At 38.9% G+C, this 16170-nt stretch overlaps 1 protein-coding gene across 8 annotated transcripts in view; it reads left to right on the top strand.

Moving 5' to 3' along the window:
• LOC131538365 (uncharacterized) overlaps positions 1-13540 on the top strand; it is a 37116-nt gene extending 23576 nt beyond the window's left edge. For 7 of the 8 annotated variants that reach the window (XM_058772211.1, XM_058772209.1, XM_058772204.1 and 4 more), the window contains 2 exons: positions 195-397; positions 10696-13539. In XM_058772211.1, the coding sequence (XP_058628194.1) occupies positions 195-397; positions 10696-11569 (1077 nt within the window). In that variant the 3' untranslated portion in view covers positions 11570-13539. Of the gene's footprint in view, positions 1-194; positions 398-10695 lie in introns of all 8 variants that reach the window. The other variant, XM_058772206.1, reaches the window with a different exon arrangement.
• The last annotated feature ends 2630 nt before the right edge of the window (positions 13541-16170 follow it).

A 16170-nucleotide genomic window follows, 5' to 3' on the forward strand; every position in this document is an offset into this window, starting at 1 on the left:
TTAAATGTATTAAAGGAGTAATGGAATGTAATTAATAAAACACAAACAGTCAGAAAAATTAAATTTCACCAAATAAAAAAGGAGGTTGTTGCAATTTTTACAGATGTTACTGATTATGATAATGAACATAAACTTACATCTGCATCCTAACTCAAACTACTACTGTCAACTGATGGGTTCTTATTGATCACCAGATTGTTGGAGGACTTGGTGTTGGAGGACTTGTTGGAGGACTTGGTGTACAAATGATGACACGTGCACTTCCTGAAATGATTGACAACTGGAAAGAAATGATCGAGGGGAATCATGTGACTGAAGCCAGCCAATCACTGAGAGACACAGCCTACGGAATCCAAGAGACCACTCGGACACTGAAGGAACAGATCCAAAAAATCAAGTATGTTTTCAATTAAATCTACACTGTAAAAAACTAAAGGTTCCTGGAGGCACCTTTTGGGGTTCTTCACTTTGCCACACCGGCGGAACCCTCTGTAGAGCCTCTAGGCACCCTTTCAAAAGGGGTGGTTCTCTGAGGAACTTTAACGGTTCCCGGAGGAACCCTTTTATTAAGAATGGTCAGGAACCACCTTGGTGCTTCCAGGCACCATTTCCCAATTTCAGTTCTTTAATAATTGGCCCCCCCTGTCCCTCCCTCCCTCCCTACCTAACTACCCTCCCACCCACTAGTTTATTGTTCCTGCTATTGACATTTTTAATTATTTTAATAAACAAACTGAAAAACTAAAACAAATATATATCAAACATTGTTTATCGATAAACAACAACCATATTTTTTTTAATGAGAAAACCGTTCAATTAAGATCTAACCTGCCCTTGTGGAACTCTGTTCAACCTGAGAGATCAAGTGGTCCAATGCTGTGGAACGATTTTCAGCCTGTTTCCTTTGAATCCTGTAAAGGCATTGTTGAACGTCTAAGATTGACTTCATCTTCTCAAGATATCATTCCATCTAGATTTCTAAAACAGATTTTCAATACCGTTGGACATGATCTTTTAACTGTTTTTAACACTAGTCTAATTACTGGGGTTGTTCCTGATTGCCTAAAAACAGCTATAGTAACTCCATTATTAAAGAGGCCCAATCTTGATTCTTCAAATTTCATTAATTTTAGGCCTATATCAAACTTGCCATTTCTTTCTAAGATTCTTGAGAAAATTGTGTTGACCCAGCTGCAGTCCCATTTGATCAAGTCAAATAATATTCTTGAAAAATTCCAATCAGGTTTTAAGTCTCAACACAGCACAGAAACTGCACTTTTAAAAGTTGTAAATGATATTTTACTAGAAACAGATAAAGGGAATGCTCTGCATTTGATATGGTTGACCACAATATCTTGATTTAAGTCGTGACGTATTGTCAAGTATGGTGACCCATACTCGAAATGGTGCTCTGCATTTAACCCATCCAAGTGCACACACACAGCAGTGAGTAGTGAACACACACACACACACACACACACAGTGAACACACACCCGGAGCAGTGGGCAGTCTTGCTCCAGCGCCCGGGGAGCAATTAGGGGTTCGGTGCCTTGCTCAAGGGCACCTTAGTCATGGTATCGAAGGTGGAGAGAGTGCTGTTCATTCACAATTCCCACCTTCAATTCCTGCAGGTGCGGGAATCGAACCAGCAACCTTCAGGTTACAAGCCCGACTACCTAACCATTAGGCCACGACTACCCCCAGGCTGGAGAGCTGTGTTGGGTTACAGGGAAAGGTATTGAAATGGTTTCAATCTTTTTTAACTAAAAGAAGCTTTAGTGTTTCTATTGGCCAACATAGTTCGTCCTCACGCCCACTTGCTTGTGGGGTCCCACAGGGCTCAATTCTTGCTCCAGTTTTATTCTCTATATTCATGCTGCCAATGGGTGCTATCTTTGAGAAATATGGAGTGTCCTTCCATCTTTATGCGGATGATACTCAGCTGTACTTTCCCTTGCAGCATAAAAGTAAAGAATGCTTAGGACCTCTGTTAAATTGTCTAAACGGATTACAAATATGGTTAAAGCAGAATCTTTTAGTGTTAAATGAGAGCAAAACCGAAATCATTTTGTTTGGTTCAAAGTCATATGAAGACTATGCTCTTCAATTTGGTCATCTCTCTTCCTACTTTACACCCTGTGCTAAAAATCTTGGTGTTCTTTTTGATTGCAACCTGGGTTTTGAGAAACAAATTAGTGCAGTGATCAAATCAAGTTTCTTTCACTTACGGCGTTTATCAAAAATCAAATCTTTACTTTCTGTAAAACAGTTTGAACAGATTATCCACTTGTTTGTTCTATCTCGTTTAGATTACTGTAACTCACTACACTATGGTATAAGTCAGTCTTCTATAATGCGTTTGCAGATGGTCCAAAATGCTGCTGCAAGATTGATTACAGGCAGACGAAGGTTCGACCCCATCTCGCCCATTCTTATTTCCCTAAACTGGTTACCAGTCAAATCTAGAATTACTTTTAAAATTTTAACTTTTGTTTTTAAATCTCTGCAAAACCAAGCTCCATCATATCTCTCTGAGGCAATCTCTAATTATAAACCAAATAGGTCCCTAAGATCAAGTAATCTTGGCCTCCTCTCTGTTCCTAGATCTAGGTTCCATTGCAAAGGTGATCGAGCTTTCGCTGTTGCTGGTCCTAGTCTATGGAACAAATTACCAGCTTCTATCAGAGCTGCGCCCTCTTTGCCTGCATTTAAATGCTGGCTGAAAAAACATCTTCTGTCAATAGCTTTTGTCTAGCCATGTCAATTGTATTGTTATGCTGTGTTTTGATGTTCTGTTGTCTCTTGTCTGTTTTATTTTAGCTGTATTGTACAGCACTTTGGATCAACTGGTAGTTGTGTGAAAGTGCTTTATAAATAAATAAAGAAGAAAGAAGAAAGAAACCATATCCATAGAAGTTTCAAATACATAATCAATACTGCACATCACAATCCAATTCATGGAAAGAAACACCAGTGTTAATATTGTTATAATAAAAAAATAAAACATTTACACCTTAACAAAACCATGAACAAATAAATGTGACTCAAATATCTTAGAACTTTAAAATCATACCTCAAAATATAGTACAATTTAAAAGAGCAAATTTAATTAAAATTTAATGTACATCGCAGTCAATGATAACAGATTATTTCTTGTTCTAAATGGAGGTCACAGATTGGGAAAATTCACACAGGACATTTTAAGAAATTGTGAAACTCGTGTATTAAATAAATTCAATGCACACAGACTGAAGTAGTTTAAGTCTTTGGTTCTTTTAATTGTGATGATTTTGGCTCACATTTAACAAAAACCCACCAATTCACAACAAATTAGAATACTTCATAAGACCAATAAAAAAAAACATTTTTAGTGAATTGTTGGCCTTCTGGAAAGTATGTTCATTTACTGTATATGTACTCAATACTTGGTAGGGGCTCCTTTTGCTTTAATTACTGCCTCAATTCGGCGTGGCATTGAGGTGATCAGTTTGTGGCACTGCTGAGGTGGTATGGAAGCCCAGGTTTCTTTGACAGTGGCCTTCAGCTCATCTGCATTTTTTGGTCTCTTGTTTCTCATCTTCCTCTTGACAATACCCCATAGATTCTCTATGGGGTTCAGGTCTGGTAAGTTTGCTGGCCAGTCAAGCACACCAACACCATGGTAATTGAACCAGCTTTTGGTACCTTTGGCAGTGTGGGCAGGTGCCAAGTCCTGCTGGAAAATGAAATCAGCATCTCCATAAAGCTTGTCAGCAGAAGGAAGCATGAAGTGCTCTAAAATTTCCTGGTAGATGGCTGTTTTGACTATGGACTTCAGAAAACACAGTGGACCAACACCAGCAGATGACATGGCAGCCCAAATCATCACTGACTGTGGAAACTTCACACTGGACTTCAAGCAACATGGATTCTGTGCCTCTCCACTCTTCCTTCAGACTCTGGGACCTTGATTTCCAAATGAAATGCAAAATTTACTTTCATCTGAAAAGAGGACTTTGGACCACTGAGCAACAGTCCGGTTCTTTTTCTCCACAGCCCAGGTGAGATGCTTCTTATGTTGTCTCTGGTTCAGGAGTGGCTTGGTTCTTGGAATGTGACAGCTGTAGCCCTTTTCCTGAAGACGTCTGTGTGTGGTGGCTCTTGATGTGCTGACTCAGGCTTCAGTCCACTCCTTGTGAAGCTCTCCCAAGTTCTTGAATCGGCTTTTCCTGACAATCTTCCCAAGGCTGCGGTCATCCCTGTTGCTTTTGCACCTTTTCCTACCACACTTTTTCCTTCCAGTCAACTCTCTATGTATTTATTTCGATGCAGCACTCTGAACAGCCAGCCCTTTCAGCGATGACCTTCTGTGGCTTACCCTCCTTGTGGAGGGTGTCAATGATCATCTTCCCCATAATTGTGGTTGCATGTTCTAAACTAGCCCAGGAGGTACCCAGTATTTATACTCAAAATTAATCAAACTAATCAAGCTCAAAATAGAATATTCTAATTTTTTGAGATACGGAATTTTTAATGTTCCTAAGCTGTAAGTCGTAACCATCAGAATTAAAACTAAAAACTCTTGAAATATTTCAATTTGTGTGCAATGAATTTAGAATATATGAAAGTTTGCTTTTTTGAATTAAATTACAAAAAATATTGACCTTTTTCATGATATTCTAATTTTTTGAGATGTACCTGTATGTATATATTCCCTATTGCTGAAAACAGTGTTTTCAGACATAATTTTTGTTTGGATATACGTGGCTGATTTGATTCCCCTTTTTTTTTTCTGACAATTTTTAAGACTATTTACTCTTTTCTAATCTTGCCCAAGTTTTTTGTTTTCACATGCCAAGTGCCACAAAAGTCATTACGTTCCGTACCATTCCGAAAAAGTAAATAATAATAATAATAAGTCCCATTTAATTTGTGTCACATGAATCTCTGGGTTCCTCCAGATGCTGGCTTTTATAAGTCAGATCTTCCAGGAACCACTTCAATGTTAACAGATCTTACAATAACCCATTTTTAAAATTTGAGTTCCTCCAGGAACCTCCAGAGCACTTTGAGGTCTCAGTGTAATGAAAGGGTGACTCCAGAACCTCAGAACTGGAAACAAAGTGCTTCAAGGATCCCATAAGTTCCTGCAAGAACTGCAAAGACTGAAATGGTTCCTCCAGGAACCCTACTATGAGAAAAAGAGATTTGAGGCACTTAAAATACATTTTGAAGTTCCTTCAGTACTCAAAAGGATATTTGAGGCACCTTTAGTTTTTACAGTGATAAAAATTGAGTTTCTATTCTCATCTCCTGTAGGTGTGAAAGATGTCTGTAAAAAGTTTACATTTCTTCTCTGAGATAGCAGCAGTTTGATTCATGTCAGATCAAACTGAACACCAGTGTATTTTTTTTTGTGGTCAAAGTATCAGAACATCTCAAGGAACTTGTCCAAACCCCTTAAAGTGTACAGCCAACTTTACATTTGCATTTATGTAATCAGCTCATTTCTTACAGTCTGCAGTTGGTTCATTGGTACCATCTCATTGGCAAGGTACTTCCTTGCATCTTGCGTGAGATGGATAGCAAGGAAATTGCATCTTCACAATTCCACTTCTTAACAGAGCTTTGTAGTGTGGATCCTTGAAACTTTATTAGAGTCATCAGTTCTCACGTTTTGTCAGTTTGAGGCCACAACACATCCAGGGCAAACCCCAATGGCCCCACATCCACTCAACCCTACCAATGCTCCCCTTTGTTGAGTGAGGTGTTCCAGCATTCACTGAGCTTCAGCCACAGACACCTGAATGCTGATTCTGCCTGTTGGTGATGTTAGCCAGTAGTTTATTTTAGGTTGAATATCTGATCAAAAGGATGGAAAAGGCTCTCTCTGGAATTCCTCCTTAAAGGAGCCATAGAATGCATTGATACAATATTTTAAATTGTTCTCTGATATCTATACAGAAGATATGTGGCTTAGGTAAGGGCAAAAATTATCCAGAAACAGTTTTACATGTCCATTTACAACCCTAGGATTTGTCCCTAGAATGGAATGGTCTGGACAGACACCGACCCATCCCTGCACAGTCTGGAACATAACATTTATTTCTATGATCTGCCGTTTTTGCTATTATCCTCGCTTGTTTCTTCGCAATACCTGCAGAACTTCTGATGATTCGGCTGTGCAGGTCTGGCTGGCCTAGAACATGGGCGGGTATATCCAAATATTGGGGGCGTAACTATTAATGATCCTGACTCTTACGTCACAGTCGGTGTTATGTTCGGATTCGTCCTATTTTTCAGTGGTCTTTTGCTTGCACAAGATTTATATAAGAAGGAGAAAACATTGGTGTTTGAGGCTCATGGTATGTCATTTCCATGTACAGAACTCTTATTATTCAGCTATGCCAAGGTAAATACAGTTTTCCATTCTATGGCACCTTTAAGACTTCATGCCATCCACCCCCTCTTTTCACATTCAAGGATAAGTACTTGGTATATCTCAAGGTCTTTCGATTCACCTCCCTTCAGGGACGGTTCTAGGGTCAGGGGTTCCGTTCATACATACTTTGATGTAATATCAAAGTGAAATACACTATACATTAAATATTACATCTTTAAGATCATTAATTTATGCACTATATTTTTAAGCATTGCTAAAACTAAAATTGAAATCTTTTGGTTTGACTTCAGATCCAGTCAAAAAAGATCAGAAATTGCCTGCTTTTAACTATGTACTCGAAAACACCTTTATTGTCCCTTTTGGGATCCGTAGTAAGTAGCGTTATGGATTACAGATGGTTTACTTAGAAGATAACAGGATGTAAATTGGCTAAAATAGATGCTTATATTTGTTTTTGATTTGTTTTTTGCCAGTGTAAGGCCTGCCCAATCGGCCCAATGATGGTTTCACATAGGGCGGGGAAGGCTTCTTGTGCGTTGGGTCTTTTCAGCATGGCAAAGTCATTTAATTCCAATTAAACTGTTATCTGACTCCATTTTATTATGACCTCAAATTTAGATGCCAATTGATTATTGACCATTTATATGATAATTTATCTAGACATTTGATTATTTAACTCTTTACTCTTAGGCCCGGTTTCATAGACAGAGTTTAGCCTAAACCAGGATTAGGCCAAAGTTCAATTAGGACATTTAAGTACTTTTTATTAACATGCCTTAGAAAAATCATTACTGGTTTGCATCTTGAGACAAAATAAAGGCACTGATTTATTTTAAGATTTTAATCTAACACTTCAAACTTGAAAATTCAATTATATTACATACAAGTCTTTTTGTGACACTGGGTTGCACAGTTTTCATTCAGGAGAATTGTTTTCATACACGCACACATAAACATATACACGCACACAAAGGCATGCGTACATTTATATGCGCAGACACATTATACACATACACACACCGAATGCGAAAGAGTCTCGCTTAGTTTCCTCCGAAGTCTTATAAAAAATCATCCCAATCGCCTGTGTACTCCTTTGCTATGTTTTTGTTTGTTTCTTCTATTATTTATATGATCTAAAACTCCCTAAACTGCCGCACTCCATATCTCTCCGTTCAAATCCCCCTTCCACCTGCTCTCCCTGAAAGCGGCTGCCATTTGCTGACAGAAGGCACGAATTACTGTAATAACTCATATACTGCCAAAAAGCCCATGCATATATTTGAATTATTATGAAGAGTTACGGTAACATGAAGACAGCTCGGATTGGTTGGCACCGACACATCCGGTTTAACTATATAACAACTTAATGAAAGCAGAGGCAATGAACCAGAGGTTATGGCCGGTACATACGTTTGTCTAGCCCCATATAGTGAATGCGTTGCATAACAACTTAGTTAAGTCAAGCAGTTAGTCAGAAATCTAGAATCTCGCCAGATGTGCCCCATGCACCATACAATCCGAGATCTAATATATACTTAACTCTGGTCGTAGATTTGCGGTAACATCATAATCTACTGAAGTCAATAATTTCAGAGTAAGTCAGAATAAAATCAAATGTAACAATTTAAAAGTCAGGTAAATGGATCATGCCAATTACATAATCAGTTTGAAGTAAATTTATACAAAACATCAAATGATCAGAAATAGAGTAAAAGATGCACCTGACATCTGGAAAATACATAGTACTGAGTGTCTGGAAGACACTGCGTTACGGGCTGATCTGGCTACAGAATCACGCTTTGAGCCTCCTGCAACATCTCTTTAAATACTCAGACCAAGACAGAAACTTCTTTCAAATGGAGACATGCGTTATCAATGGGAATTTGTCAGGGTCCAAGACTGGCTAGTTTACACCTTTTTGGGGACAGAAGGCCATTTGCATAAAAAATCCTGTGAAAGGGGGCACACCCACCACAGAAAGCAAAATTTCTCTAAACTTTTATTATCTTCTGGTTTACTTTTGTGGAAATGAGACCTTTGTACCAGTCGCACTGAGATAGTGTTGTACGATAATTTTTCACATTAAACGAGGAACTCCAAAACCCACAGAAGATATATAGATGTATATTTTATTAAGATCACTAACATTTTTTATTGCTATCAGGATGTGAAGAGACTTTCAACCAGTATAACAAAAAAAATTTCTGGAATTTTTTTTTTTTTTTTTTACTGAAAAGTAACAGTTTTGAAAGTAAAGGTTTCCGTCCGACAGCAATGATATTAATATTTGGTACTTACTTCATCTGGATAGATCGGTGGAGTCGCACGGTAGAGTTCGGTCTTCACACAAGGAGGCCTTCTAAAGTGAAGATCACGGTAACCCACTAGAAATGATTTAAGAGTTACCAAATCTAGCAAAATGAATTAATAACCAGAACCTTACAAAAACCTCAAAAGTTCACAATGATTTCAGTCATTACTAGAGAGTTATCATGATCTTCACTTTAGAATACTGATCCAAATAATTAGTAATTCCTTCTGAAGAATTTGGTAATACTTGAGTCATTACTAGTGGGCTACCATGACCTTTACTTTAGAATGAATTATACATTATGTATTATTCATATTAATTATCAACCTGTATACAGTAGTTCTTAGTAGTTCTTGGGGAGGTATGAAAAAAATAATAGTTACTGATTAGCTAATATTGAACTTCCACATTCGACTAAGCACTATTACTTACTAATTCATTAATCAGAGTTGCTTGTTAGTTACTAGTAGTTACTAGAGTGATAATATTGCATTACTCATGTGTTCTTGTGTAGTTATTCATTAATGATGGAATTGTATTCTAAAGTGTTACCTTGGTTGGTTAAATTGCAGCTCGATGATGATGCGTGACAGTCAGCAGCAAGGCTTCATGACACTGCTGCTGATTACATTTTCTCTGAGTGAACATGAACATATAGTGGACATAAATCTGAATAACTATACAAGAGAAAATCAAATATAAAACTCTACCTTTTTCTTCTCAATCCTCATTAAATCACATTAATGCAGTGAACCTGTAAACTCAAGTGACCAGGATTTTACATATTATAGTATAAAAAAACAGTCCAAGAGCACACATCCAATAGGCAAAAAGCTCAATGTGGGTGCTCCACCACACAAGAATATGAACCAGAAAATCAAAGTGGGCACACCATAGCTCCAGAAATAGAAAAATATTTATTTATGTTCTCACCACAGGTGACGTTTCGACCTTAGACGCTGTCCGCCCTTATATACACAACACAAAATTAAATCTTAAGTAAAAAATTCTCAGATTTCTTAGATTTAATTTAGTGTTGTGTATATAAGGGCGGAGTCATGTGTGTGTTCATTGTCTGATGAAGAGCGTCTAAGCTCGAAACGTCACATATTTCAGTATAAAAGAAAGACAGAATGGGAAAACAACTCTTGAATGACGCAACACACAGTTCATCGTATGAGAGTCTACAGCACGTGTCAGTGTGCAGCACGTGTGCTAATAGCTAACGGCTAACGATTTACACACAGAACATGACAAAAACCGAATAAAACACATACCTGGGACAAACAGGACCATAGGTTGGTTCATTTGCAGCTTAATGATGATGCATGAAAGTCTTAAAATAAACATAGTTTCAGGGTTTACAAGCAGGCTACTACACACTCCTCGTTTTATCGTCACAAATAACACATATTTGACTCTACTAACAGAACGAGGAGCTGACAGACAAAAATAATAATCTTTTGTGAAGCATGAATGTCCAGCTTTTTGCTCGAAAACAATCCAAACTCAGTTAATAAGACAGAGCGATCATCAAAGCACCTACCAGCAGCGAGATACAGAGACTCTGCTGTGATTACATGACTCCGCCCCTTAATATAGTGAACGCGACCGCAAGCAGTGCAACAACCAATGACGATTTTCCCAATTTATGCAAGAATTTAATGAACATTATTTAAACTCTGTTACACACATATATAGCACATTATATTCCGTTTGCACATAACTGTACATCTGTAAATAGCATATCTGTACATGCATAATCCTGTCTGTTTTTGCCATGTCTTAGTATTGTATTGTATTTTACTATTGTGTGATATTCCATTTTATTGTCTTTATGTATGTCAGTACTTTTCTACACTACAAAAATCCCTTGTGTGTGTGTAAACATACTTGGCAATAAAGCTTATTCTGGTTCTGAATACGGGGGCGGGGGGGGCAGCTGGATACCACTGATAGACTAAATCATCCTAACGGTACCTTCACTTGTTTTATTCACAGGAAAATGCTACAAGAGATTGAACAGGAGAAGCAGAAGTTACAAGAGATTGAACAGGAGCAGCAGAAGTTAAAAAAGATTAAAAAGGAGAAGCAGAAGTCACAAAAGACTGAAAAGGAGCAGCAGAAGTTAAAGGAGTTAGAAGAGACTGAAGAGGAGGAAAGCAGCGAGGACGAGGATCCTCCTGCAGTGAATGTGGGGTTGCTCAATGTTCATTCAATCAAAAATATGAAGGAAAAAAGACTCAAGATCAAAAATCTCATAACAGAAAATAACCTGGATGTCTTTCTCCTAACAGAGACATGGTTAGATAATGCCACTGCAGATGAAGCCCTTCGTGAAACTGTGCCAGCAAACTTCTCGTTTGTTCAACGGTCCAGGGAAGGTAGAGGGGGGGGTGTTGCCATTCTGTTTTCACAGTTGTTGCACAGTCAAATAATTACTTTTGAGTCTACAACAACGTTTGAATGTGTGGCCACAGCTCTGAGACATGATGAGTGGGACGAAGATGTTCTGTTCATAAATGTGTATCGCCCACCGATACAAACCAAACAGCAGTTCTGTAATTTTGTGGATGAGTTTGAAATGCTCTTGAACGAGGCTTCCACAGACTACAACAGTATCGTTGTGGCTGGTGATTTTAATGTCCATGTCGAGGATACCTATGATCTAAAAACAATTATATTTGAAAACGTCTGTATGAGTGACTTTGATCAGCATGTACCGAAGCCAACACATGAAAAAGGGGGCATCCTGGATCTGGTTTTCAGGCGAAATGTTGAAGTCTCTAGAGTCCACGTCCGTGATGATGGGATTTCAGATCATTCCACCATATATTTTAGCATTAGGCCAGCGTCAAAAGATGCAAAACCTTAAGCAAATAATCATGTAAATATGTGCAGTCGAGTCATATTTAATTATATAGCGCTTTTCACAATACACATTATTTAAAAGCAGCTTTAAACAAAATAATAAATATAAATACATGAAAATTATATAATAATAATAATAATGTTTTAATGCTTTACATTGCGAGATTATATCTCATAAAGTGATCATATTTAATAAGCAGTAATTATATGGTGATGTTGCGCAATATAAATACAATGGTAACGCTTTAGATTACAACCCGCAAAGAACTGCGTAAGTATACTGAATTTACGCTATACGTTTCTGTAATTATAGTGTACCTATAAAGAACGTACGTGTAGATATAAGGGAACAATGTGTTACGTTTGGGTAATAAGGGGGTAACAACCAGATATGCAACCTGCAAAGAACTGCGTAAATATATTTAAGTTGCACCATAACGTTTTTGTAATTATAGTGTATCTCTGTGTAGGTATAGTGGAATAATGTGTGACGTTTGGGGAATAAAGGGGTAACAACCTGTGAAATTACAAATCATTTATACTGGAAGTACTTTGAAACTAAGGGGTACCTATTCTAATATTACGTGGTATGATATGTATCAGTCAAGTCAAGTCAAGTCACCTTTATTTATACAGCGCTTTTACAATACAGATTGTGTCAAAGCACTTAACAGTATCAAATTGGAGGATAGAGTGTCAGTAATGTATAATGATAAGATTAAACACTCAATTTTCAGTTAAAGGCATTTCATTATTGAATTCAGAGATGTCATTGTCTAGCTCAGTTTAGTTTAAATAGTAGTTTGGTTTATTACAACAAACTCAAAAGTGTCTTTTCTATACTAATGACAAAATCAGTTATTTTTAGAGCAGTGGTCTCACATGAGGGGGGAAGGTGACCCATACTCAGGATTTGTGCTCTGCATTTAACCCATCCAAGTGCACACACACAGCATTGAACACACACACATCGTGAACACACACCCGGAGCAGTGGGCAGCCATTTATGCTGCGGCGCCCAGGGAGCAGTTGGGGGTTCGTTGGCTTGCTCAAGGGTCTCACCTCAGTCGTGGTATTGAGGCTAGAGAGCGCTGGCTATTCACCCCCCCCCACCGTCAATCCCTGCTGGACCTGAGACTCGAACCCACGACCTTCAAGTTACAAATCCGACTCTCTATCCATTAGGCCACGACAAAGTGAGTCTGACAGCATGCAGAGCACAGCTAACACACGAGACATGCATGATGAGCTTGATCTGGTCAATGTGGGTGTGCGGTCCAGAACTGAAGACAGCTGAGAGGAACTGCATCAGTTTGCTCTGGATCCTCAGTGTTCACTCGCACACACACCGTCTGCAAAAACTGTCAAACCACTCTGATTTATTTTGGCCTCTGATGATGGACTGTGTAAACAAACTTGAGAATGACATTAAAAACATGTCTCTGCAAGTCTTTTATAGACAAGCTATTGGTTTGAAACGCATTCCGCCAGCGCCTGGTTGGATGACATTCAGTTACTCCTGGCACGGGTTAGTGCTGGAAGACCCCTGTAAAGTGCTCATACTGTCCCTTCACACGGTCCAGTGTCACAGTGGTCCAGTGGGAAAACCTTTTCCCGTGCCTTTTTAAAAGAAATGGGGGGGAATCAGATTTATTGGCCTCCAATATGACAAGTAACTCCTTCTGGCGAGCAAGGAACCTGAAGAATGAAACACCACACTGAGATGCAGAAGCTAGTACACACACTGGTCTCAAAGCGCTCCCTGAGTGCAGGCGTGTCAAACTAACAGAAAATGACATGTTAACTAGATTAGTATTCAAGGTTTATTGTCAGAATCCAAAGACCAGCAATTAAACACTTTATTTCATAGCAATCTTCTAAGGAAAAAAATATTAAAGCTCACCTGAGAGAAGTTGAATGGGATGTCCAGCACGGTGTGGAGGGCATACTGAAAAACAGTAAAGATTCATTTACAAGATAAAAAACCCTGTTTTACCATTTTCTTTCCATGAGCGTGAAGACACCACAATCACTGCTGTTGGTCTGTTGAGGAAGGACCTAGGATACGAAGATAAGAATTTGAAATAAAAACAGAAATAACAATTAATACACAGAGCTGAAATATATGTGATTGTAGTTTTGTGGCTTCTGTCCACTGTCCGGGGTCGAGACGATGTGCGATACTCCTAAGATTAGGGTAAAAGACACAAATTAACATAATTTTCTGACTTAAGGTTGATATGATTTATTGTTCCATATTCACTGGGATCTTTACCACTTTTCCATGTGGCAACGACATAATGTATACGTCTGTGCCCTGCGAGAGCAAAAGGAATTAAGCAGACTACCACTTGCCATTCGTATTATACGAAATGAAGAATCTCTCTAAGAAAGTTAGAAACTACAAATAGCTGATATAAAATCATGTGAAAAAGATGTGTTTCTATGAGAGGAGGATGTCTGCAAAGTCTCTCGAATCATTTTATGCTGTACACGATTCCACAAGAACACATAACCACAGCCCAGCCTCCTGGAACAAGCATCTCTGTCAGACAGACTAATAGAAGTATAAGACAAACACCACAAAACACAAGCATTTTCTTCTCACCTGAGGCGCACCAAATCTTTTCAAATACTTTGTTTCATCTCAGATGAAAGTCTCTCTAGGAGTAGAGAGCGAGAGCTAATGGAATCAACACCACACTCCTCGAACAGTTTCCTTATCACTGATACCTACAAAAAATGAGAAATGAAATCAATTTGACCTTTCTCTTATGAAGCTCATTTTTAAGCCTATCTTCAGAGAGTTATTTCAGCTCAGCTTCTCAGGGTGGGTGGGTGTTCTGGAACTCTGTGTTGAGGCACTGAATGGACTCGTGTGTATTTCTTCCAATCCACGGCGCCCACAGCTGGACAGTCGAGGGATTGTCGCTCTGTTCCTAAATAAAAATATGTAAATAGCATACAGCATACCACATGTCAAGAAGAGACACATAAAAGCCACGACCAATCACTGGCAGTGACAGTTTCTTCCAAAAGTCTTCCATATTCACATTCCCATTGAAATCCTGTGGTGGTTTGATGTCACTCACTAACATACAGAAAGTCAAAATATGAATAAGATGACCTATATAATAGAAAACAGTAGATATACGCCTGCTGTGGCTAAATATGCACAAGCAGTGTCAGATCACCCGGAAAGTATTTGCCCAAAGCACAGAATATCAGTACGGTCCGTGCCAACATACTTACATGACATGTTGAATGCTCCTTTCCTGAGGAGATCAGAGTATGTGAGCGGAGCGCTGTGATTTTGACTGCAGCGAGGAGCGGATGTTTTAAAAGTCGGAGTGTCGTGGGTTTTCACTCGCTCCATCACCGCTCCATTACGAGTACAACTCATGCCAACAGCCTGTAATATACCTGCATATTTAGCAAGAGTTCACATGTTAAACACATTTAGCTAGCTTGATAGAGAAGGATCACTCAGATCAGAAAGAGTGTGAAGGCTATGATAGTTCTCAAGGAATGTGTTTGTTCCTTCTAGATACTGAATAGTTTCAGCTGAAGCACGATTTAAACAAGTACTACAACACTTACTCACACGCAGTCGCTCTCTCAATAAAGCATTAATCTTACAGTGCTACTTCATCTGGATCTGATTTCAAATGAGCAGAAATCTGTAAGAAATGCATCGATCCGTAGGTAAAATAACTGATGAAACTCTCCTGTTATTTTATTTTTTAATATACGTAATGAACAGGGCTGTGATATTTCAAACCTACTGAAATACTTTAGTCTCGGAGCGGTGTTTCTGATATCAGTGAGTGCGGTGCGGAGTGATTATTAAGTGCTCGGAGGGGAAATTATTATCGCTCCGCTCCGCTCACATACTCTGGTGGAGATCCATGATGATAATGGGCGGATGATCCCCGCATGTCAAGCAAGAGTACTGGTGCTCGTGTCTCGTGAGTGTCTCAGTATGAAGCACAGGTTTGCTGGAGGAAAGTGTTTCTCTATGTGAGCTCCAGACACTGAACCACTCTCTCAACAGCGCTGTGGGCCTGTGATTAAAGAGAACACAGATAATAACCGCTGTTCACTTCTTAAAATCCTGCAAAGCACTACTAGAGGTAATGGTAAATGATTTGATAAGAACCTGACCTGTAGCATGTGTTGAATATGTAGGCGTAGAGGGAGGTCAAGGATGACATCTTCCCGCTCTTGATACCTGTAGTGGATTCCACATCGGTGGCAACATCTGAAAAACACAATGTTAAAATTTCAGCTGTACTACAATCCCATTGCAGATCTGGTATCATTTGTATGTATTTCATAGATCCCTGTTAGAACCAGAACTACGTGCCATGGGTAACTCTTGTATTTGTAAGAACATTGATCTTTGATGTGATCAGAAGAGGGTCTGATCTCTGGCAGAACATCTGATCAGGAATGAGGCAGGTTGGGTATGTGCTTGATAATGAAGGCAGACGCAGCTGCTCAGGAAGAGCTGCAGGGATGGTCTTGTTGCTCATCGTGTACTGAATCATAGATTCAAGCTCTTTTCTCGGGGGGTACAGTAGGCCTACGTCATATAATAGAAAA

The sequence above is a fragment of the Onychostoma macrolepis genome, chromosome 04 (assembly GCF_012432095.1).
Source record: "Onychostoma macrolepis isolate SWU-2019 chromosome 04, ASM1243209v1, whole genome shotgun sequence".
NCBI lineage: Eukaryota > Metazoa > Chordata > Actinopteri > Cypriniformes > Cyprinidae > Onychostoma > Onychostoma macrolepis.